Source organism: Vidua chalybeata, chromosome 8, assembly GCF_026979565.1.
Source record: "Vidua chalybeata isolate OUT-0048 chromosome 8, bVidCha1 merged haplotype, whole genome shotgun sequence".
Classification (NCBI taxonomy): domain Eukaryota; kingdom Metazoa; phylum Chordata; class Aves; order Passeriformes; family Viduidae; genus Vidua; species Vidua chalybeata.
In genome coordinates, this window is record NC_071537.1 from 34,839,047 (window position 1) to 34,863,308 (window position 24,262).

Below are 24,262 nucleotides of genomic sequence, written 5' to 3' on the forward strand. Positions count from 1 at the left end.
GAGTTCAAATCACTGATCTTCATCCTCTGTTTAGCAGCAGAGCTCCCCTAACATCAGGGAAATGACCTTAATTCAAACTTGCTGAGAATATTTAAACTTGCTGTGAATTGTTGGAAAGAGTCAAAAATAGTTCTTATTCTAAAGTTTCTTTTGATTAAAGTATCTTTTGTCTGGGCAGTTCCCCACCTGATGTGTTACAGTACCTTCAACATAAATTATGATTCTTGACTGGTTTTTTTCCCCATGCAGAGGTAATGATGTCCATGGGGAAAAAAGGAGTGGAGAGATGCAGCAGCATAGTGGTACAGATGTGAATTTAGGTCTGGATCCAGCTTTGCTGGTGCTGCAGGTGGTGTAATACATCAGCACAGCTTCTGTCTGATGTGATCTGAAATACATGGTTTGGGGTAAGGATCCTGAAACACAGCCAGCAGCTCTTCCATCGCTGGAAGGTTTGCCCCAGGTGCTTTGTGTACTGGCTACAGGTCATCTGCAGGAACAGTTTCTCTCACAAACATCTCCAGAATCAGTTTTTGACAATATATGCTCGAGCCAATACAGTCTCACTGAGGGAAGAGCTGTAATACTTTAAACTGACTCATGCACAGTAATTGAGAGGGTGGCTGCCTACAATTTCCAGGTGCCATCAATCTCCTTGGTAAGATAATTTCCTGCCTTCATATATAGGGAGGAGGAAAGGATACACCATGAATTTCTGATGATGGGGATGATACCTAGCCTTTAGATAGTGTTTTTAGCCTTCAAGCAGTTTACAAGTGAGCCTTAATGTTCATCATATCCTTCAGAGTCATTAAATGTTAATATTCCCATTTTATAGAGGGGGAAGGTGAAGGAAAGAAGTTAGCTAACTTTCTCAGGACTTTGGAAAGAGTCGTGGGAGTGCATTTCAAGCCTGTGCCTACATTATATGTCCCTTCTTTCTCTCCAAGGCTCCTGTGTTTGTGCTAGTTTCCTGTGTAAAGGCCTTGACCAGCACCGGACAGGATGCAGTGTCTGCCACAGGGGGTGCTCACCTACTGCAAGCAAATGACTGCTCTGGGACATCACTGAGAAAAGTGTCAGCTACGAGTCTGAGAACTTACAAAGAATCTTCCTCTCTGGTGCTTAATGTAAACACGAGCTATTGAAGTGGCTCTGAGAGATGTCATGAGAGACACAAAGTCTTCAAAAAGCTTTCAGCCACCAGCCTCCAGCAGTGTGACTGTGTGGGGGGAATCCTGTTTGATTCAATGTTGGTTTTTTCCATTAACTTCAGTGAGCTTCAATGAAAATCTTGGAGGTAGCAGTTGTCCCTTTCTTATTTTAAAGTACATATTTATTTTATTTCTCTCTGTCTGCCATAGCTTCTAGCTTTCATATATCCTGAAACAAAAATACAACTGAAGGCTACAGATGCAGGAGGTTTCTTTTGAAGCAGTGGGGAGTCTGCCAGGGAGACAGGAGTGGAAAACATTGATATTTGTTTAGAAAACCCTGGTGTCTATCAGAAATATGTTTTATTCATGGGAGACAGCTCATAAAAGGTCAGAAAAATAGGAGAAAGCTTATTTACTCCAGTTAAACAGAACATTGGCACTGTGGATGGAAGTGCCGTCTAATTACACAACCCTTTTATAATGTGTTGATTTAAAAGTTATATTTTAGTCAGCATATTTTATTTTAAAAATGTTCTCATTAACATCTTTGTTGAATGAAAAAAAATAATTACAGGAATGTTTTTAAAATAGGGAAATATTGAATAATATTTTAATTTTTTCCCTTTTAGCCTACTTCTAATCAACTTCTGAAATTTTCAGGGATCTAAAAAAGAGTGAAATTATTTTTGCAACTCAATTTTTTGATCAATTTAATTTAATTTAATTTCTAAGTGCTTTAATGGCAAGCATTGTAAAAATTCAGTGCTTTTAAGTTTCATGTTCATTTGCCTATCCTGTAGAACTCACAGTTTTAATGATACAAATTGTGCCACCTTCAATCTTTCCAAAATAAAAATCAAATAAAATATAGAGGTCAAACTGATTAAAAGAACAGGTCAGCTGGTTAAAAGTGACAGGAAAGGAGACAAGTGGGCATGGAACAGTCACTGCTGAAGTGTGTGTGGAGAAAAAAGCATTGCCAGATGTTTGGTGTTTATGGGAATGTTCATACAGGCGCTCTCTCTCATATTCTGGTCACAGAATTCATAAGAATCTTGTATTTTTTAGAGCTTTGCCTCCCACTAAATTAGGCCAAAACAGGCTAGTTGGCTAGAAACCAATGAGAAAGGAGAAAATGGACATTTGCACACAGGCATGCTTGGAAAAACATGATTTCCAATGGAAATGAAGCTTAAGAGATGGACTACAAGTAGCAGTAACCTTCAGAGCCCAAACACAGCTCTGCCCCTCTAAACCATCTCCCATCCCCTCCTTTTTGGAAGCATCACAGGAGATGTGATAAGTAAATAGAAGCTTAATATAGCTGTTTACTAAAGCTCTTGGGGAAAGTCTAGCAAAATATGCTTTCATAAATAAACCAGAGCTAATTAAGAACCACTTGAAAAGCTAGCACAGGGGAAGGATGCGAGAAAATTACCATGTAACGCGTGTGTGGTTAGCAGAAGCATAATTCCAGCTGAGACGAGACAGAAACCTGACTGGGAGCTGGATTTATTCATTCTTTCTCATCTTGGGTAGTATCCTATTAAGCAAATCATGCCATTAAATTTGATTGAATTACCTGACAATAAGAATTGCAGCAGAATAAGACCTTTCCTAAGTAACCTGTACCTAAAAATCTGATAAATGTCTGATAAAGTTAGAAAGAGGGCTAGTGTGTAATTACAAGGAAGATCAATCTCAATGCACGTGTTTATTTTCAAGTCCAAAGCAATGAATTGTATGCAAAACAGAAGGGGATCGTGGTTCCCTGTAATGTACTGGGAAGTGTTGTACCTTTCCTGAACTGGGATTCCTGGGGCACAGTTAGGGAAGGAGAGCAAACCTGTCTGCAAAGTCAGGGAGTGGGTGTGCACTCTGTGCCAGGGGTGCTCACACAAAGGTGGCAGCTCTTGGTGCTGCTCCCTTCTGCTGTGGGATTGCATCTGGGAAGGCAGTGTGCTTGGAATCAGTCCAGGGAGGGGCACAACCCTTGGGAAGGTGTGTGAGCCCTGTGTGTGTGTGTGAGAGCAGTGTGTGTGTGTGTGTGAGCAGTGTGTGTGTGTGAGCACTGTGTGTGTGTGAGAGCAGTGTGTGTGTGAGAGAGCAGTGTGTGTGTGTAAGCACTGTGTGTGTGTGAGAGCAGTGTGTGTGTGAGCACTGTGTGTGTGTGTGAGCAGTGTGTGTGTGTGACCACTGTGTGTGTGTGAGAGCAGTGTGTGTGTGAGCCCAGTGTGTGTGTGTGAGAGAGCTCTGTGTGTGTGTGTGTGTGAGCAGTGTGTGTGTGTGTGAGCACTGTGTGTGTGTGAGCAGTGTGTGTGTGTGAGCAGTGTGTGAGAGCTCTGTGTGTGTGTGAGCAGTGTGTGTGTGTGAGCAGTGTGTGAGAGCTCTGTGTGTGTGTGAGCAGTGTGTGTGTGAGCAGTGTGTGAGAGCTCTGTGTGTGTGTGAGCAGTGTGTGTGTGTGAGCAGTGTGTGAGAGCTCTGTGTGTGTGTGAGCAGTGTGTGTGTGAGCAGTGTGTGAGAGCTCTGTGTGTGTGTGAGCAGTGTGTGTGTGTGAGCAGTGTGTGAGAGCTCTGTGTGTGTGTGAGCAGTGTGTGTGTGTGAGCACTGTGTGTGTGTGAGAGCAGTGTGTGTGTGTGAGAGCTCTGTGTGTGTGAGCACTGTGTGTGTGAGCACTGTGTGTGTGTGAGAGCAGTGTGTGTGTGTGTGAGCTGTGTGTCTGTAAGAGCAGTGTGTGTGTGTGTGAGCAGTGTGTGTGTGAGCACTGTGTGAGAGCAGTGTGTGTGTGAGCAGTGTGTGTGTGAGAGAGCTCTGTGTGTGTGAGCACTGTGTGTGTGTGAGAGCAGTGTGTGTGTGAGCAGTGTGTGAGAGCTCTGTGTGTGTGTGAGCAGTGTGTGTGTGTGTGAGAGCAGTGTGTGTGTGTGAGAGCTCTGTGTGTGTGTGAGCACTGTGTGTGTGTGAGCAGTGTGTGTGTGTGAGCAGTGTGTGAGAGCTCTGTGTGTGTGTGAGCAGTGTGTGTGTGTGAGCACTGAGTGTGTGTGTGAACAGTGTGTGTGTGTGTGAGCAGTGTGTGAGAGCAGTGTGTGTGTGTGAGCAGTGTGTGTGTGAGAGAGCTCTGTGTGTGTGTGAGCACTGTGTGTGTGTGAGCAGTGTGTGTGTGTGAGAGCTCTGTGTGTGTGTGAGCAGTGTGTGTGTGAGCAGTGTGTGTGTGTGAACAGTGTGTGTGTGTGAGCAGTGTGTGTGTGAGCCCTGAGTGTGTGTGTGAACAGTGTGTGTGTGTGTGAGCAGTGTGTGTGTGAGCACTGTGTGTGTGAGCACTGTGTGTGTGTGAGCACTGTGTGTGTGAGCACTGTGTGTGTGTGAGCAGTGTGTGTGTGTGAGTAGTGTGTGTGTGAGCACTGTGTGTGTGAGCGCTGTGTGTGTGAGCAGTGTGTGTGTGTGAGCAGTGTGTGTGTGAGCACTGTGTGTGTGTGAGCAGTGTGTGTGTGTGAGCAGTGTGTGTGTGTGAGCAGTGTGTGAGAGCTCTGTGTGTGTGTGAGCACTGTGTGTGTGTGTGTGAGCAGTGTGTGTGTGTGAGCAGTGTGTGTGTGAGCACTGTGTGTGTGTGTGAGCAGTGTGTGTGTGTGAGCAGTGTGTGTGTGTGAGCAGTGTGTGTGTGTGTGAGCACTGTGTGTGTGTGAGCAGTGTGTGTGTGTGAGCAGTGTGTGTGTGTGAGCACTGTGTGTGTGTGAGCAGTGTGTGTGTGTGAGCAGTGTGTGTGTGTGAGCAGTGTGTGTGTGTGTGAGCAGTGTGTGCATTTGTGAGCAGTGTGTGTGTAAGAGCACTGTGTGTGTGTGAGCAGTGTGTGTGTGAGAGCAGTGTGTGTGTGAGCAGTGTGTGTGTGTGAGCAGTGTGTGTGTCTTAGCCCTGTTTGTGTGTATATGAGCCCTGTGTGTGTGTGTGTGTGAGTTGTGTGTGTGAGCTCTGTGTGTGTGTGAGCATTGTGTGTGTGAGCCCTGTGTGTGTGTGTGTGAGTTGTGTGTGTGAGCAGTGTGTGTGAGCAGTGTGTATGTATGAGCCCTGTGTGTGTGTGTGTGTGTGAGTTGTGTGTGTGAGCCCTGTGTGTGTGAGTTGTGTGTGTGTGAGAGCAGTGTGTGTGTGTGAACTCTGTCTCTGTGTGTGTGAGCAGTGTGTGTGTGTGAGCAGTGTGTGTCTTAGCCCTGTTTGTGTGTATGTGAGCCCTGTGTGTGTGAGAGCAGTGTGTGTGTGTGTGAGCAGTGTGTGTGTGTGAGCCCTGTGGGTGTGTGTGAGCAGTGTGTGTGTGTGTGTGAGCTCTGTGTGTGTGTGTGAGCAGTGTGTGTGTGTGTGTGAGCCCTGTGTGTGTGTGTGTTAGCCCTATGTGTGTGTGCTTTGTCTGAGCACAGCGCGTTGAGGCTGCAGATCCCCTGAGCCTGTCAGCAGAATGAGGTGGTTTCAAATGCTTTTAGGTTGCATTTGGTAAGAAGCGAACACCTTTGGAGGCTGTAGGGAACTTTTGTTTGGGGCTTTCAGTGTTTGAAGTTACAGGGGTATGTCAGACATGGGGGACTCAGGACATTTGTCCTCTGCTGTTCTCTTTCTGTGTGCATTCCATGCACATGGAACACTCCTGGCTGACAGTGCTTGGTTTTCTGGTCTGTAAAACTGTGCCATCATTCTTTGGTTCAGATCTGCTCACAGACTGCCTTAATGTGGTCTGAGTTCTGCAAGACACATTATCATACCTGTCATATCTGTCTCTCTCACCTGTTGGGAGGAGACCCTGAGAACATCTGGAAAGAAATGTGAAGAGCTGCAGATACTTTGTCTCTTGCAGAAAACCTGTGTACCCGCTGTGCTGTGCAAACCCCTCATTTGTCAGTCCCCTTTGGTACACTGGCACACAGCTATTCCATCCACCTGCACTAACAAAATCCCTCCTGAGGGGGTGGCTTGGCCTCCCCGTGGGGATGCATTCCTCTTCCCCAGCTTGCATCCTAGCAGCCTTCTAAGCAGAGGGAGATCACACAGCTTGCAGCGTATTTCTCAGGAGGACTGTCCAGCACTGAGACATTGCAAAGTTCGAGCTGCTGCTCAGGTCTAGGCTTTTGATCCAAGAGAGGCTCTGGCTTGCATTTAGGTTTGCTGCTGCTGCTTTAATGTGCAGTATTTTATTCAGGCCTAGCCTGGCTGCTCTGTAGACTTGTGCTCTGAGTGGGGAGCCTGCACAGACACAATACCCTTCTGTGGGACGTGAGCTTTCCAGGGGCAGCTTCTCCTGGAGACTGGGCAGTCTCAGCAGGCCTACCCTTTTCTCCTGGTTTAGGTGCAGGAGAGAGACCCGCAGGACTGACAAAAGGTCAGTTCTCTGCTACAGTTTATTTTCTCTATTACATGAAACAGAGTTTGGTTGTAGCAAGACCTATGGCAGTTGGCTTGTGAAGTGAGAATTTAGGTAAGGACCAAGAAGCAGAACTAGTCAGTTACTGTAAATAAGATATTTATAACAGTTTCAGTGCCTCATGGTATGGTCAAATGGAGAACTGGAGTCTTGATACAGGAGAACCCCCAAATTACTTGCCCTCTTTGCCTAACTGTCCAGGCAAAGAATAACTATTAGGCATTGTAGGATCTACATACATGCACTACAACAAAGGCTGTTCTTCTCAGAGCATTTCTTACACATTTGGGCTGTGGAAGAGCATCATGGAATGCTGCTGGAATGACCTAAGAACTGTCAAAGTCCCATGGATGAGGTGGCTGTCCTGGCCATGTGCTGCAGGGCCATGTTTGATTCAGACAAATAATGTCTCTTCACATTTCCTTTAATCAGACAGACTTGTATAAGTCTCCTATTCTGGAAATCCATCTGTATTTTCTTTCACAGTTTTGATATTTCTAATCATATTTTATATTCATGTTCTGCAGTTTTGAATTCCAAAATGCTGTCAAGTTCCATGATTTGACCAGTACTGCCTAGGTGGCATTTCCAACCAGCTGGTAGCAGAAATAGTACATGGCACAAAGGAGGAAAACTAAACTCATATAATCTGTTGCCTTTACACAATCTGTTTGCTGAATTAATTTCACTGACTGGCAGCAGGTGGAAGGAAGGTGAGAACATCAGAAAGGTTTTGTTAAATGGCAATCCTTAACTCCATTTTCATTGGAAAGATCAGGTTTTGGATCTGCCCATTAGGTCTGGAGCCTGTGCTGTACACTGGGGACATGAGAGGCAAGTCTGGTTCCGTTTGCTCTTGGGATTTGAGGGGCAGACATGCTAAAAAGGCAAGGTTATTGTAAGTTTTAGTCCCTTCATGCAAAGGTTGTTTTGTACCTCAGAACCCTCTGGTGAGAGAACCAGTTTTTTTGGTTTGGTTTTTTTTTCCTTTAACACATGAGCTATCAAACTGGACTCCACAACTAAGTGCCATGCACACCACTTGTCCTAAATGTTATCCTTTTGTAGCCTCCAGAAGGTAAGTACCTTCCAACTATATGTATTTACACATGATAAAAAGTCACAGTCCTCTCTGAACAACTCTGCATGCCTAAAGCACTTGGAACTGTGTGTTCACTCACTGCTGCCCAGTTCCATGCCATACCAGCAGCCTCCAAACTGAGCTGCCTTGAAATACACCACTGCCGTTTCTGTAGAGAAGGATGTGCCTTGAAAAGCTGAATTTATTCCCAGTTTGAGGGACATGTAAGGAATTAGGAATCTGTGTTATCCCTTCACCACGTTTCCTTTCCCTGCAATGGACAGATAGACTTGATTTATCCTGAAAGGTGCTTCAGCCTGGCCTGTTGTAATTAGCCTTAGGTAGATTTTAAATGAGCACCATGACATCATATCTGGCTACTTCTGTTTTTCCTGTATTTCTGAGGCATCTTTATTACTCATTGTGCTGATTCTGTGATTTGTGGTTTCTATATTAAGTGGTTTAGAATCTCTCTTTACTGGAATAAGTGTTGATTTCACTGTTTGATCCAGGGGAGAGAAACTTCTAGGGCATGTTGTCATTCCTTGGTCCTGGAACCTCAATGTTCACCTCATCTGCTATTCTGTTGGCAATCCTCTACTTCCTCTCTATGTGTCATTTGTACAGCAAACTGTTTGTGTCACATGCAAATCTTTTTTTTAAGCCTGGTTTTCTACTTACACTGACAAATTTGTAATCCATTGCATTGCTTTAGCCTAAGACCACTTCATATTTTTGATAGACTAATGTAGGAAGTAATAAAGTTGCACAGAACCTCAGATAAATTGTGGGGTTTATTTGTGGCTTGTAAGAAGCTTATGTACTCTTTGCCAACATCTGGCAGCTCGGAAGCTTGGGTGGAACTGAATGAAAGTTGCTCTGAGCTGCAGATTGTGTTTGCTCCAGTGCCCAGCAGTGTGCTTGTTCACAGGGGTCTTCCTACACACCAGCCTGTCTTCCCTGGGGAGGGGAGGCACTGAAGGCTGTTCTGGGAGAGAAGGCTGAAGAGAAAACTGCAGGTGGACTTTGCCAAAGTACTGTTTGTCACCCAGCCTAATATTGGTTGCAAATAACTGGATTTTTTTTCCCCTTGTTTGCTTCCCCCCCCCAATTTGTTAATGATAATGTTGATTATTACTCCTTTTGCCACAGATTTTTGTCAAGTGGGGGGTTGTTGTGTGGATTTTGTCAGTCTTTTCTAAATGCAACTGATTCAACACATCATAGGTAATTTAAAAAGAATTTTCGCTAGATTATTTTACCTTTTTCTTTCTTTTCTGTAAAATGCAGTATCTGCAACTGAGTGCAGTGTATCAGTTCACAACAGTTGAATGAAATAATTCTGCTAGACCTCCTGTGCTTTATGTAAAATATCCTGGAGCCACTATTAATTGCTTTTCCAACTTGAAGGTAACTCTGGTCTCTGTTCTTTCCTCTCCCAAATCAATTTTTTATATCATCATTCCCATCAGCATTATTTTCAGGTTTTCTTGATTTTTTTCCCTCCTAAATGTAAATGTGCCAGGCTAATCAGAATGGTGGGGCAGAATTTTAAAGATGCTCCCATTCATCTACAGTTCTACTGAAATGTAATTAAGTAACAAAGATTACAATGTCCCATGCATATAAATTTTAATTACACATATCCATAATAGTCATGCACCATGGATTAGGTAGTTTTAATATCTCTAACCCTTATTCTGACCTGTTCTCAGATATTTTTTAAATCCTTCAGGGTGAATTCTTAGTGGGGATCATAGAATTTCCGAGATACTTGTTATGGGAATCAGCTTCTCAGACAGTTGTTTTCCTTGGTTAATCAGAATCACTCTCCTTTGCCTGCTGCCTTCCCTGGGGCATTAGAAAACACAGGGAGAGGGGACTGCTGGACTGCTGGCCTCTGGCAGTGAAACAAAGCTCAGGCACTGTCCAATTCCCATGGCAAAACACTGGCAAGTCTTTTATTAACTTCCATGGAAGTTATTCCAGACTGAGAGCAGTTTTCCCAATTAAGTAGCAGGAAGACTATTTCTTTAGGCTTACAGCTTGAGCTATATGCTGTATTAGATTTTACCCAGCATTCCCACTGAAGGCAGCTCTATTTATTGTAGTATGTTACAAGCTCGGGGATTTTTTTCTGGTTGACAGTTTTTTCTGGTTGATGGTTAATGAGCATATTATCAAAAACTGCCTCTCAACGTTATGCTGGCTTGCACTGCATAAACTCAGTATTATTTTAAAATGAAGAAGTCTTACTTCTTTCTGTACGAACTAAAGGTCTGCTTGCATGATAAATGCAAAGCACTTTTCAAACATGTTTCAGAAGTTCATTTTGTTTGCCTTTCCCTTGTGGTGGTGTAAGAACTGTGGCCTTTGGGCAGCAGGGTGAGTGTGTGCCTGCCTTCCACGCAGACAGGTGCTGCTGCTCTGCTCTCACCTCTGCACTGCACTGTGTGCTCACTGGCTTACTAATTGGGCAAGTATGACAGCACAGAATTTTCCAGCATGAGAAGTGTGACTGTGCCCATGTCTGCTCCTCTGTTTGGCTATCCAGCCCCTGGCAGCAGCACAGTCAGTTCCAGGCTCCCAGGGGGGCCTTTGGGCTGCTGAGAGCTCTGCTGGGGAATGCACTGTTTACAGGCAGTCCAGGGCTTCTCATCCAGCCTTCTCAGAAGCTCTGGGCTTCTGTGAAGCTGAAGATTTGTAAGAATCCTACCTAAGCCGCTTTTTGGCAGAGGTTAATGGAATTAACTATTCTGCTTTATTTTTGTAAATTAGGCCTCTATACATCCTCATTTGCAAAGCTGTTTCCCTGCTTTCCTCTTCTTTTCTCACTGAAGAAAACAATGGCTTTGTCCTCAGGGAGAAGGAACAAATTAATTTTTCACTCATCTTATTCCAATTGTCTCTTTTAACTCAGTGACATTTAAAAAGTTCTGTTTTCTGTAAACATACTGCTGGGTATTCCATGCTGCGTGTTAAGCTGGGTAATGAAATGTTGCAGCAAATACGTGTTGAATGTGGTTACATTGCATAAAAAAACAGAAAGAAATTATATTTTCATTTTTCATCAAGTGTAAAAGATACTCTGGGATAAATTGAATTTCACATTGAAAAGGCAGAGAGTTCTAATTTTAATTAATGGCTAAGTAATCATGTTAAATGAAGATCAGCCAGCTCAGTGTAAGCTACTTTTGAACAGAACTTGGTTGTTGTAAATCACTTCTGTCTATACTGTCAGGCAGATATTTAAGACTTCACAAGACTTCACTTTCACACCACTAGAAAATTCTACAGTAGTGTAGAAAACTTTTCCACTTACTTCTTCCAACCATGTTTCAAGGATTCAGTGGTACCAGCCATCATTTCAGACCTATGGAGGTCAATAATTTACAGCATTAGTTTTCTTTGAGTCACTAACTGCACCTTTATTTTAATAGGAAATGAAAAGGGGAAGGATATTTCCTGGTGGTTAAGAAATATGGGAAAATACTACTTTTTCTTCTCTTAAGAGTAATCTGATTCCACTTTTCAGTAAAGCAGCTGTGTTAGGAACTGTATGTTGTCAATCTCAAAAACCATTTTGTTAAATGATCTTCTATAACTTTTTTTCTCTGTGAAGCCCAAGAAGCTGGTTTAGATGAGATTAAGACACATGCTATAATTACTTCTATTATTCATCATCCTACTGCAAATTGTACTGGAATTTACAAAGTGAAGAATCATCTTTCATACAAGCCTTGTTTATAAGTGGTCTATGCCTACAGGATAAAGTACTTTCTCTTGCTGTCTAATAAATTGTGAGAGTACTGAGGAGCCCAAGCTAGATTTGACTGTATCTGAATAGTGTTGTATATTCATGGCAACAATTATCCAAGAAAATGCTGAAATATTTTCAGTTATTTCAGTGTTCTTGGCAAATGCAAGTAAGGTAATAAGTTGTCAGAATTATGGCTCAGGAAATGACCAGATAAACTCTGCAAAATTGGACTTAGGTTCCTAAGCCTTTCTCTGCAGGGAGGAGCTCTCAGCATTCGGTGGCATATCCATAGGGACACCTTCCACTGTGCCAGGGCTGCCCACCCTCCCAGGGAAGGAGTTCTTCCCAAGGGAGGAGTGGCTTTTGAGCAGCTAAGCAAGGACAATTGCGAAAAGGCAATTCTTGGATCTATTTAATGTCATTGAGACACACCAAGGAGAAAATTCCAAGATGGCTTGTCTGAGCAGGTGCTGATAATAAATAAATTGCTTATTTGCAGACAAGTGAAGATGGCAATTCTGCTTATAAAGATATTCTTACTTATTTTTTGAATGATTACTAACTGATTTGCAGAACTGGAGCTGCTGCCATTTGATTCCTCTTTTCATTTATCACACAGATTAATTTCTGACCATTTGTATCTGTGAAGCATGTGGTCTTCTAGCCCAAAACCACAAAGATATCCATTTTAGATCTTAAAAGTATGAAGTATGTCCTGAACATTTATATGAAACAATGAGAAAAAAACAATGTGAAAATAGAAAAGTGACAGATTTCTAGAACTTGAACAGCTTTTTTTCAAATTGGCTATTTATGGAATACTGATAGCCAAATGTTCTTTCCTCATCTTGCTAAGCTGTGTCATGTTACTGGAAGCCTGAGATCTGTCATCAGTGCACGTTGCTACGTTGGAGCTGCTTATTTGCAGTCTGGTAGCACACAGGGCCTTTCTGCCTTGGAGCCTCCTACTATGGGACAGAGCTGAGCAGGATGAAGTGCTTGGACAGCAGCAGAGGGTGGGACTCTCTAAGAACCAGGGGAGTTGCTGTGAAGGTGCAGGCCTTCCCAGGACCCAGGGTGTTTCTGTCTCTCTAGGTGGAGCTGAGTTCTTCTCCAGATGGGGTTTCATATCTTGTTTAATCTCATGTTCCGTTGAGGTGCTTGGGCTGAGCCAAGGGAAGGAACTCATCCAGCCTAGCAGTAACTTGTTAAGAATTTGAAAAAGCTCAAAAATTACTTCTTGAGTGAATCACCCTGTGTGAAACCCAAATCCTGCTCAATGTGCTCAGTACCAGGTCTAGCAAGGGAGAGAGAGAAAATCAGACAGTCTTCTTCAACAGTCTGTAATTGGGTCAGTTTAAAGTAACTGTGAAGTTGCAGCCTGGAGTGGAAATGATCAGTAAATTCTCCTTCTTGATAAGAGTTTCTCTCATTATCTACTCTGCTAATTTTCCTGAAGGCCTTGGAGACAGGACATAAACTTTGGATTGCCTTGTCAGCAGCAGGGTCTGGCTGAAGGCTCAGTCCTCTTTCCCTGGAAGTTGCCCTGGTGCTCTGGGCCTCCTGGCACTGCTCCTTCCCCCCTCTCTCCTCACTTGCTGACCCCTGGCTGCTCCCCTTCTGCTCCTCTATGCCTGCTCTCACTGCTGCTGTAGTTTGCAGCCAGAAGGGCTGTCAGGAACCTTAGAGAGAAGCTTTGCTCTGCAGTTGCTTTTGAAAGCTGACATCGTTAAAAAAGGTAACCAAAAGCAGAGAGAAATGTGGTTACTTTTTGTTATGCTGAAAACGAAACATCAGCTGGATGAAATGAACCAAGTTATTTGAGAAAGAGATTGGGTAACTGGGTAGTTAAGACACTGTTGGAACAGTGGTGATAAACTTGAAGTCATAGCTCTACCTGCTTTGAAAATAACAAATTTAATAAAAAACGCCACACCAAAGCCACCCAACAGTCTATCTCTCTTTAGCTGCCTATCACAGGCACAGCCCAGGGCTTAAGAGCTGATTTTCTAAAAAATGTTTCTAAAACAGTGTCCCAGGCACTGGGAAAATAGCTAAATGACCTGTCTTCATCTTTTCCTAGAACAAAAAGGGCATCAAAACCTCACTGGTGCTTTGTCAGACTAAGTACAGATTCCCTCTGGAGAAGGGAATCATTAGCAGTGCTCACAGGAACCTGACAGACCTCAGAGTGTTACCTGAGGGAAGAGAGCTCTCTGTACATCTCCTGGAGGTCTCTGCTGTCCCAGCACAGGTGCTGCTGCTTCCCCTCCCTGAAATGCTGTTCCTTAGATGTTCTCCAGGCTGGAGGAGAGACTTCAAATGTGCAGGAGCTTGGTTTGCCCTAAAATGTAATTTTTTCTATTCTATTCCCAGTCTTCTGTGAATTCAGGCTCAGACAATGGTGTCCTTAGCTCCTGTGGGCACCAGTGCTCATAGGAGTTTCAGGAAACACCACTGGCTATCATTAGCCAGTATGAGGATCACGTTCTGGCACTGAAGGTTTTTCTTCTTTATAACAGCTTATTACACATTTGAAGGCAACATGAGCCCTGACTAACTCTAGATGTGGGAAAACTCTTCAGAACAAATAATTTGCTCTGTAATGTAATTGCTGATCTTGCAATGTTGGGAGGGTGAATTCTAACGCCAAATAAATAAAATTTTCACTTGTATTATTGTTTTCAGTATTGATGATCAATAAAATAATTGCTCTCCACTGATGTTTAATTCCAAATACAAAAAAAAAAGGGGATGTTATTGTAGTGTTATCTGGGTGAGTCATGTGGGAGGACTCAAGTTTTCTGACTGCTCAAGAAGATAGGCAGTTTGGCTTGCATACAGATGTACAGTGTTTTAAAAGAATAAGTTTGTGACTCAGGCCAGGCAAGCATTATCACTCATAAATGTATGGGAAGCTGGCAGAAGAGGGGTTGGTAATAAGGAATCAATTTTAAGAGGCTGTTCTGGAATGTATGCATGATTTGGGCAATCCTAATTGTGACAAGAAAATGTGTCTGTGTGCAGAGCTCCTGCACAGCGGGTTTGTTCCTGCAAGCAGGATGGATTTCTGTTGCACTGCTGACAGGGAACACATACCTTGAGCTTATCTTCATATTTTATGGATCCTTCAATTTACATTTGTATAATGAGGCAATATGGATCTCATAAGCATCTTTCTGAGCAAAACTCTCCAGTTTTTTTTTTTTTTAACGTAGTGGTTTGGCTTTCTCAGAGACCCTGGACATGGGGCCCTTTCTGTAGCTGACTAATAGAACTGTCATTATTCCTTTCTGCTTTAAAGGAAACACTGCATCATTCCTTTTTACATTCCAAGTAATTTTTAAAACATAAATAATAGATGGGTTATAGTCATCCCTGTATTTTGAAAGGCTCTTGTTTTCACATAGAAATAGCTTCATGTTCTACTGTTGCTTCCCTGATCAGTAGTGTCGGGTCACTGAATGTATGTTTGAAAGATCAGCTGCTTCTGATTAGGAACAAGTGTCACGTATTCCAGCTCTTCTGAAGCTGGGTTTGGAGCTGCTTCTGTTTTATTTCCCTGAAGCTCACAGCACAATCCAGTCACACCAAGGGAATGTTTTCCCCATGCACCAGCTGATACAGCAACTGTAGCTGCACTTGAGTACTTAGTTAAATGAAAGCACTGCTGGCTTATGAACTGTGCATTAATGCAGATATATTAAAAGCCTTCTGAAGATGTTGGCAGAATTTTCATATTGCTAAATGAAATACAAATGAAGGTTTAATTGCTAAATCCAGATCTCTTCTGCATTATAAAGCTTTTTCTTTGCTCTCTTACTGTTGTAAGAGAAGTACTAGCATAGCATATTAAATTAATGTTTCTTCTGGAAGTCGCAGTGGTAGTCTGTAAGTAGAGCTGCTCAAAACTGTCTGGTAGAAGTTAATAGAAAAATATTCAAAAGCTTGGCAACAGAAGGTTTAACTATGAGCTGCCCAACATGCCTCGGGAGGAAATGGATGCACTACCTTCAGTGTCCTGAACAGCCTCACAGCAGTGGAGGGATTTCTTGTCCCAGGGCTGTGTTTAGGGCTGAAGGGTGGGCAGGCAGGACTAGCAGGAGTGTCGGGGTCTCTGTCTGCTGCCTGCTGAGGCAGTGCCAGCACAGCTGCCATGGAGAGAGAGCCTGCACACAGGGCACGTGCTCACTCAGGGGTCAGGGGTACCCACGGACATGAGGCGTTCTCCAAGGCTGAGCACACAGTACAGCTTGTAGGCATTGAGGGTGTAGCTGTAAAGCTGGCCTAAATCAGTTTGTTTCATTTCCCCTAAGGGTCTGGTTAAGGAAATAGTGATTGAAGTGGAGATGGTGGCTGTGAAGGGTTGGTTTTGGAAAGAGTGGATGTATGACTTGTTTTCTGCACTCCTGGTTTTTAGCACAGATTTAAAGATCCATTTGAAATTTCTTTTTCCTTTGAAGTGTATGCAGGACACACCATGCACTTTTGTTTAGATTTATAAAACTGCAGGGTTTAGTGAGTCTCTAAGGCTTTTGTGCCTCATCTTGATGAATGCAGTGCCCTTCCAAAAGAGAAAGTGCTACAAGGCAGAAGCAGAGAACAGCCAGATGCCTGTGTCCTAGTGCAGTACTCACACTGCTGTGTTCACCTGCACAGCTGCAGTCATCTGGTTCTTCCAACTCCCTTATGTCTCCAGAAGTGCTTGGATTCCCCTCTTGGTTGTCCTACTTCTCCACTTATTCCCTGCTCTCTCCCCACACTCTTTATTTTTCCCTTCACCTCTGCTTTCGAAGCTCCCAGGGCCATGCTGTACAGACCCAGAAGCTTGCTTTGGGGTCCTGGACCTTGTGTGGGTTGATGGGGACATGTTAAGGGGAGAAGGAAAGAGCTGCCTCCTGAAAGGGGCACAGGCAGCTTGGCTGTGGAGGAGAGTGTTGTAGATGTCGGCAAACCTAATGGGAAGAATGATGATGTCTAACTCTATTTCAGAAGGCTGAATGATTTCTTTATTATAATTATGTTATAATACATTAATATGCTATATAAAAAAGGATACTAAATATTGCATGCTACTTTCTCTAACTATCATATCTAACTAACTCACAACTTGTGACCCTGTTCTCCAGAGCCCAGACACAGGTGGATCCGACTGGCTGTCAGGCCCAAACAATCCACCATGATCCAACCAAGCGCTCACTCTGGGTAAATAATTCTCCAAACACATTCCACAAGAGAAAAACAAGGAGCAGAAATAGAAATTGTTTTCTCTTTCATTTCTCTCTGTGCACCTCAATAAAAAATCCTGAGAGAGAGAGAAATGTGCTTGCCACAGGAGAGAGGCACTGAGAAATAGAAGCAGAGCTTCCAAGGGGGCTTTGCAACAAGGGGTCCCCCACCCATCTCCATCCTCCTTTGGTGAGCTCCTGCTTCAGCCTTCCTTGGGGTGCAACTCTCATACAGGATTCCCTTTGCCTGGGGAAAGGGAGAGGTCATAGACCTTCCCTGCCTGGAGACTTTCTTTCGTGCTGTAGACTTCAAAAGTGTGTTTGTGTGAGGTGTCTGTCATGGTGTTAGCTGTGGAATACCTGGGACCGGGGTAAATTGGGGCTGGAGGGTTTTGGAAGTAGGGAAACAGCCGTGGCAAAAGAAAAACAATGTGTCTATGTCGAACTTGAATAGCTTGGATTATTAAACTTTGGTTTGTATAATTACAATGTTCAAGCAGAAAAGTGACACCACCCCAGGAATCAATTTTACCTTGAAATAGCAAAGTGACTTGGAGGAAGTTGTTAGTGGAATGGCTGGAGCTCACTTTTTCACAGAACCACATCAGAAAGTGTTCAATTCCAGTATTTAAAGAATTACCCATTGGTGCCCGGTTCTGTTAACCTCTGAAAATCCCAGATGAGACAGGTGGGATTGAGAGTCCAGAAAGCTGAATTTTATTCTTTGTGTGTGCCAATTTTGATTTTACATTTTACAAGTCAGTCTCTCCACAGATAAAATTTTAATAGGTTTCTATATCTTTTAATTAAGAACTAGTTGTAAAGCTCTCCCAGCTGTTACTTGAGTCCTACATAAAGTTTCAATAGCTTTGTGAGGTATGAATTTTCTTTTAAAAACTCTTCCTAACCCTTTGCCAAGTATAATTGACACAGTACTTGTCCATTTGCCTATTACTTTGCTCCTTTATTATTGTCCCTGCCTACAGTCCACCTTGGATGGATGTTATCTGTACTGGTCCTTGTGGTCAAAGCTTCATAATAAGATGCCATCATTTCTGCTGTCTTGTGTTCCTTTGATGCTGATGAGGTTCCAAAGTGTTAGAATGTATATTATAGTGATTAGATTATTATTTTAGCTGTGAATTGCTTTTGAATTGCTGGGTGAATTATGGCTGGTCCTAGTGAGTTCTTACAGTTTACTATTTCAATTTATTGTGCAATAAAATGTCAGTTCATTTTTGGTCACATTTTCAGCTGCATCACTCTTTCATCTATGGATTTTCTGTACTAAATGTGCAAAAAGGTCCATCTGGTTTTTGTACAGTCACTGTGTTTTCTGTGGCTAGTCCAGCTTGATCCCACAGACTTTGGCAGCCGTCCTGCTCCTGACGTAATGATGAAGGTGTGTTAAAGATTATTGCAATGCTGCAATTCTGTCTACTTAAAGTCTTTTTGGCCTGTCATACTGTGTTTTTTACAGCCAGCCTGCCATGGTTTATATTCATTTCTGTTACATGCATATGCCATGATCTCTTTTGATACTGTTGTTGGTAATACCTTCTCCTAACCTGCCTTTCCAACACAGTGGCTGGTTTGCTGTTAGCCTTTCAGCAGGGTTCTTTGAGGTGAGTGGTATATGCTCACCTCCTAGCATGCTGTGCTTACATAACCTTCACATACTTGCTAATACTTAACATTGGAAATTCTGTTTATTTTAAAAAGCTTTCACTTTTTAGTTACAGCACCTTTTTAAAATCAAGTGGAATTTTTTTTAAACTTTTGTCTACTTTAGAAATATTGAATCTTACTGTATCAGGGTCTTTCTTACAGACTGCCTTTTGGTAGTAATATTCTTGATGAGGACCTTGACATTGCTGTGACTGTGTCACAAGGTGGCTTTTTGTAGTGGGTCCCCTATTTGTCACTCCCCAAAGTCAATCTACAGATCATATTTGTCACACAGCATGTCTGAAATAACAAAACCCTACCATTACTGCTGTTTTCCTGTGCTAGCAATCATTCTAGTTTCTCTGGGCACAACAGGGTTGCTCTTCTCAAATGAAAAAGATTATATTGTCCTTAATAATGTATTTTTCCTGTATTTGAACATGGACTTGGAGTTTCATAGAGATTCTTTTCTTCTTGTTGGTACATTTCACCAAGCTCTGATATGATTCTAAAATATTTGTGATACAATTTCTTGACATGATTCCTGTACTGGCATGAGTTTTTGCATTTTTTTAATCCTTTATCTAGATACTAAAGTACCAATAATTATCTCTTTCCTCCAAGTGTTTGATATTATTCAAAACATACTTACAGGTAGGTGTTGTAGTCTACCCATCTCTTTTTTAACCTTTTCAGCACTTGTATGGAAACACAGGCATATTTGGTTAGGTTTTTTTTGTCTTCTGCCTCTTTTAGAAAGCACAGCTTCACCTTTGACTTTGGCCAGTGCATTTTCTACCCATGGGCCTGTAGAAAGACAAGGAAAAGGAGACATAAAGTCTCCCCATGTGTGTCTCTTTCTCTGGGGGTTCTCAGCTGGTTTTGCAAGCGTTAAATACTCAGATGAATTTTGCAGTCAGACTGGTGAGTGTCCGTGCTTTATTAGGGGTTTATGCTATGGGAGTGGGTGACTCAAATGAATTTTATATCACTCAGCAGCTTAAATCTGTTCTTGAATCAGTATTAGTTAATATTTTTTGTGATGGATTTTGAGCTTAGCTTACAGAGGCTGAAGACTTGCCCTGAACCTTGTGAGAAATGCTGTTTGTGACAGCATTTGATACATTTTTGGCACTATTCTGGTTTCACTTTAGAAATACAAGGCAAGTGATACAAGGACAAGTGGGAAGTGCGGTATTTTTTGTGAGGAAACAGAATGCTTCACTGGCTAGTGAAGGATAAGCCCCAAACAATTAGGGTAAAATGTTTTTCCATGCTGCTTTGCTCTGGAAGTTTGTCCAAATCACTTCCCAAAATAATGGTAGCTGTTACTGTCAATAATGTATCATGGAGAGAATAATACAAGCAAATCTTCAGTCTTGCTTTTGCAGTGGATGCCTAAAGCTGTATAATAAAATGGGATTTGAGCAACAGCAGATTTTGGACTCCTGTGTCAATCACATCCCCTCCTTTCTCTCTCCACCAGATGCTGTTTTACAAGTATGTAACATTTTATGTGCAAGAAGAGAACAGCTGATTTACTACAGAAATGAAAGAATATTAAACCTTCCACAGGGCTGTAAGCACAGCCTTAGCACAAATACACCTAATCCTGATCTAATAATAGCAGGCAATGAACTCACAATATTCCATATTACGTTAAAATTTCTGTAACCTAGTTCCAAATGGTTTTTCATTTAAATTTTGTTTGCTTAAGTTTATTACAGAAAATAAAAATAACCCCTGCTCTGATAGCACCTGCAAGATAGATATTGCTCTATTTCTTTGTAAATAAAGGCCTGCATTTTATTACTGTGAAAATTGCTGTACTTCTGCCTTTGCACATCAGGCAATTTTCTGAAGCTTCTCTCAACAGGTATGTTATAATGGCTTGGTATGCTGGTATATTTTCTAAATATACATCTACAGGTAATGAAGTACATTAAGAATGAACACTACGTGGAACTGTGCAGGGAAAACATATATGGAGAATGTTCAAACCAGAGGTAAACTTCTAAACCCTTGTTCTAGCCACCTAAAGGGAAATGGCCAATGGAAACCTGAATCTTTAAAAGAACCATAATGAAGTAGTCATCTAAATTTTACTTCAAGAACATCCATCACTTTGTTCAGCTTGATGGAATGAAGCAAGACTATTAGTGCCACTAGGATGATAGTGTGTCTCATTTGTGGATTTGTATGAGTGGGTGACAGTAGAACCTTCATAATTTAGGGAGGAGTTTGTTCCCATGAAGGCGAGGGTGGCTGCCAGTCCTTCTCCCCCTCAGCCCTCGTGGCAGTACCACACCTCTGGAACAGCAGGAACAGTGCCCAGCCCAGGGTTTGGTGCCCAGCTACTGAGCACGCAGGCCAGTGTCTTTTGATGTGGAGCAGCAGTCCAAAAAAAGTTCTGTTTGGATTGTCGTGCCAGGAAGGTATCTGGGGATAGCATTTAATGGTATTTAATTATTGTGGTTATTAAGCAGTGGCTTCTGGGTATATATGTGTAGGGCGTCTGAGAATATGTTTACTTAGTGTATGTTCATCTGTGGTGTATTTATTTGTGGGAAAAAGAGGCCATTTTTCTTTTTAGGGAAAAATAGCTCAGATAAGACAGTGTTAGTTTTCATAAGATGGTGTTTTAATAAGCTAAACAAAAAAAGTGACATATTTCATATGTGTTATATAACCAAATATTTTACACGTTATTTTTCTTCTCTTCTTGGTATATTCTGGAGGCAGTCATGCATGGATTGTTAGAATAACAGAAATTACTTGAAGTAACTCTGCTTTTATCTGAACATTTGCTATTCTGTAAACTTGCATGCTGTTTGTGTTTAGTATTACAGGCACTTCCATTTGCCAGCCACAAACAAATAGATTTTAATTTGTGCAATTTACACGCTTTTGCATTGTACAACAATAAGACCCTAATCAAATTTAATTCTACACCCATTACTGAATGATAGTTTTTAGCATGATAAATCTCAGTTTTCATATTCATCTCATGCTTTCTGAAGGGCAAGTGAAAGAACTGCTGACTGCGTTGTGCCTGCGGGATGACAGCTCTGCGATAAACCCCGCGAGGTTTAACCCAGTGCGTGTCGCTGGAGAGAACAGCTGGATCTTTACACCCTGCACAGCCTTAGTGCTTTGCAGTGTGTCTAGGCTAGTGGAAGCATGTCCTGTTCTAAACTAGCACTAAGCATAGTTAAATCAGAAAACAGCTAAATTAAGGATAACGTTACGGGCACTGCCTGAACTCGGCGTAGAGAGAAATTCCCAAGCGCTGCTGGGAAGTCCAGGTGTGTTTCCTGGGAGGTGCTACAGCAGATACTTCACCTGCTGCACAAAGCTGCTGTTTGTCACTCTCCAAAACGTCATTTTGAGGGGCTGTGGTGAAAGGGGGATGGTAACCTCTGCTGTCTTAGGTGCTTTCAAGTAGCACCAGCCCAGAGAATATTTTCTTTCTAGGGCAGCTCTACCACAGCAGCTAATCAGTGCTGTCTGCCAGGGTAAAGAAGAGCACATTGACAGAATTTATTGGACTCAGACAGCCTTTGCTAGCGTTCATCATAAGAGGCTATTTGAGAAGCTAAACATTGCTGAAGTGAAAGGGGAGCTGCTCTTCTGTAGTAGAAACTGTCTGGAGACAGAAAACAGAGAAGGAATGAGGTGTCAATTTTCCACATGGCAAAAGGTTAACAGCAGGGAGCCCTCGGTATTCAGGTTAGATTCATGTGCTGCAAGTTGAAGTCTCTGGGAAAGGGAAAATGGCAAAATGTGCAGGTAATATAAATTGTTTGGGTCAGTCAGATCTAGGAATGCAAGCAGGACCTTCCAGAACTCAGCAAAGCTACGTGGATGAGCACGAGTTTACCAAGCAGAATTAATTCACAGACATGAAGTACTGCCTGTTGGCAGTGGTAGGAATGATTTTAACCAGACATCTGCTGTTAGTATTTAACAAAGTGTTAGCAGTGAAAAAAGACTACATTGTGTCCTTCTGGACACAGTTCAAAAGGCTTGTTAAGAGTACATTAATAATGGCCTTTGTGTAAATATTTTGCCTTTTATTCTTGAGTTTGTGGTCAATTCTAATTACCTATTACCAAGGAAGATTAGTTGAAACAGAAATGGTTTGGAGTTTGCTGAGGAAAATGTTTAGGAGCATTTGATTCAAGGGACAAGGAATTGATTTTAAAATGCCTTATTAAAATATTTTTATTCACGGTCCATAATTCATCTCTAGAACATGCTGCCAGACCTCAATGATGGTAAGGTTTTAGTGGAAATTCTGTATAAAAAGATTTCATTTCTAAGTATGTAATGAGAACACTTACAAGTATGTTATTTGAAGTATAATACGTGATCCACATTCCTGCACGGGTATGTTAAGGGCTGAGACATCATTTTCTAACTATCGTGAGCTGTCTTTTTTCTTCTGGGTTTTTTTTTTTTTTTTGGTATGTGTTTGTTTCTACTTGTTATACACAGGTTGCACCCAGTCAGAAAGCCTGCTAGGCATGTCTGATATGACATTTCCTACTGTGATGGTGACATCCTTGGTTCAGGAGAAAGCACAAACAGTTCAATGCCCTGTGTATGAATTCCTTCCTTTGTGAGGTGTTGCAGTTGTCTGTGCTGATGCAAATACATCCTTGCAGGCAAGGTAGGTTATTGTATCGTGTATCATCATGATCTGAGCTTTTTAAACAGAGGCACAGTGGAATGAAAACAGTTTTCCTGTTGGCATCTGTTCTGGTTTGATTCTGAGTTTCTCCAGGGCCCCCTCTCATCCTTTGTGATGCTAGTGGGGTCACCAGAAGCTGGATCAGAATTTTCAACCTCTAAAACACAGTTTATACCTCCCCATCATGGGGAAAAGCAGCCTTTGGCAGTTTGACCCCATCTGGGAATGTAGGAGAACTCTCCTGAGCTGCTGCTGCTGAGGAGGATGTGGGGAACAGGGTGGGGTAGCACATTCCTAGGTGTTGTCCAGTTTTGGACACATCTTTCATTTCTACACGTGTTATTAGTGGTGGACTGTAGTGGTGATGTGGTCATTAGCAGGTGGGTCACTGCTTATTTTCATTTCAGCTGGATTTCATCAGTTTATCATGGACAGGCATGGTCACTGCTACTTGCTGGTGCTGATATTAAACACAGGGATAAAAGTGGGTTGTGTTTTAAGGCTGGGGTCTTTTTGAATGATTACCACAGCATCAATATGCTTTTGCTAAGTCATCTTGGGAAGGACAAATATGGTTAAGCAATGGAACTGAATTTTGTCTGGCACTGTGAATACGAAGTTATTATTTCCACTGACATCAATTAAAAAGCTTATTAATAATAGGTTGTTAAATGAGAAGTATAAAATCTGATTTTACTCCCTATCTCAATTTTCAGAAAGTTCTCATCTGAATAGACATTCCCAATAATAATTTCCCAACCTTGTGACTGTACATAAATCTCTGAGCAATCAGATTAGGAGCCACTTTAGAAAAAACAGCCATAATTAATTCTTCTAAAACTAGTAAAATGAAACCCTCTATTTATTCTGGTGGTGATGATTGCTGGTATGAATCTTGTGAGGGTTCTGGCTTGTTTATTTTGTTGGAGGTGATGCAATGCTTTTCCATGCAGTGTTGCTCTGCTGTCAGGCATTATGTTTCCCCAAAGTTGTGTAGGCCACCATCATCTGTTTTATATTTGACACTGGAGGAGGAGAGCCTGCCAAACCACAACAGGCTACATGCTGATTATAAGCACTGAGTAATTGTATTTTATGGCTTGACAGGCTATAGGTTTCAAGCAACATTTGTGGAAGTGTGCTGTTATGGGATTAAGGTTGTATTTTAGTCTAGGAAATTCTGTACCTTTCTAAATTTGGGTGGAGGTGTCTGGGGTTGCTCCCTTGCTGCTGCATGATGCTGTGCTCTCACTTCTCATGACTCATGTCTCCCACCC

The 24,262-nt window shown here is 42.2% G+C and overlaps 2 protein-coding genes across 11 annotated transcripts in view; one reads left to right on the plus strand and one right to left on the minus strand.

Annotated features, from left to right (window-relative positions):
* Window positions 1-24,262, plus strand: part of CTNNA3 (catenin alpha 3) — a 430,920-nt gene that overhangs the window by 148,238 nt on the left and 258,420 nt on the right. Inside the window, exon 9 of one of the 8 annotated variants that reach the window (XM_053948600.1) lies at window positions 951-1,782. The exons of the other annotated variants lie outside the window; for them this stretch is intronic. Coding sequence (XP_053804575.1) covers window positions 951-1,148 — 198 coding nt within the window. The 3' untranslated portion in view covers window positions 1,149-1,782. Of the gene's footprint in view, window positions 1-950; window positions 1,783-24,262 lie in introns of those variants that run through there. 8 annotated transcript variants of the gene reach the window in all.
* Window positions 1-24,262, minus strand: part of LRRTM3 (leucine rich repeat transmembrane neuronal 3) — an 81,387-nt gene that overhangs the window by 39,933 nt on the left and 17,192 nt on the right. Inside the window, exon 3 of one of the 3 annotated variants that reach the window (XM_053948606.1) lies at window positions 10,959-11,009. The exons of the other annotated variants lie outside the window; for them this stretch is intronic. Coding sequence (XP_053804581.1) covers window positions 11,004-11,009 — 6 coding nt within the window. The 3' untranslated portion in view covers window positions 10,959-11,003. The remainder of the gene's footprint in view (window positions 1-10,958; window positions 11,010-24,262) is intronic. 3 annotated transcript variants of the gene reach the window in all.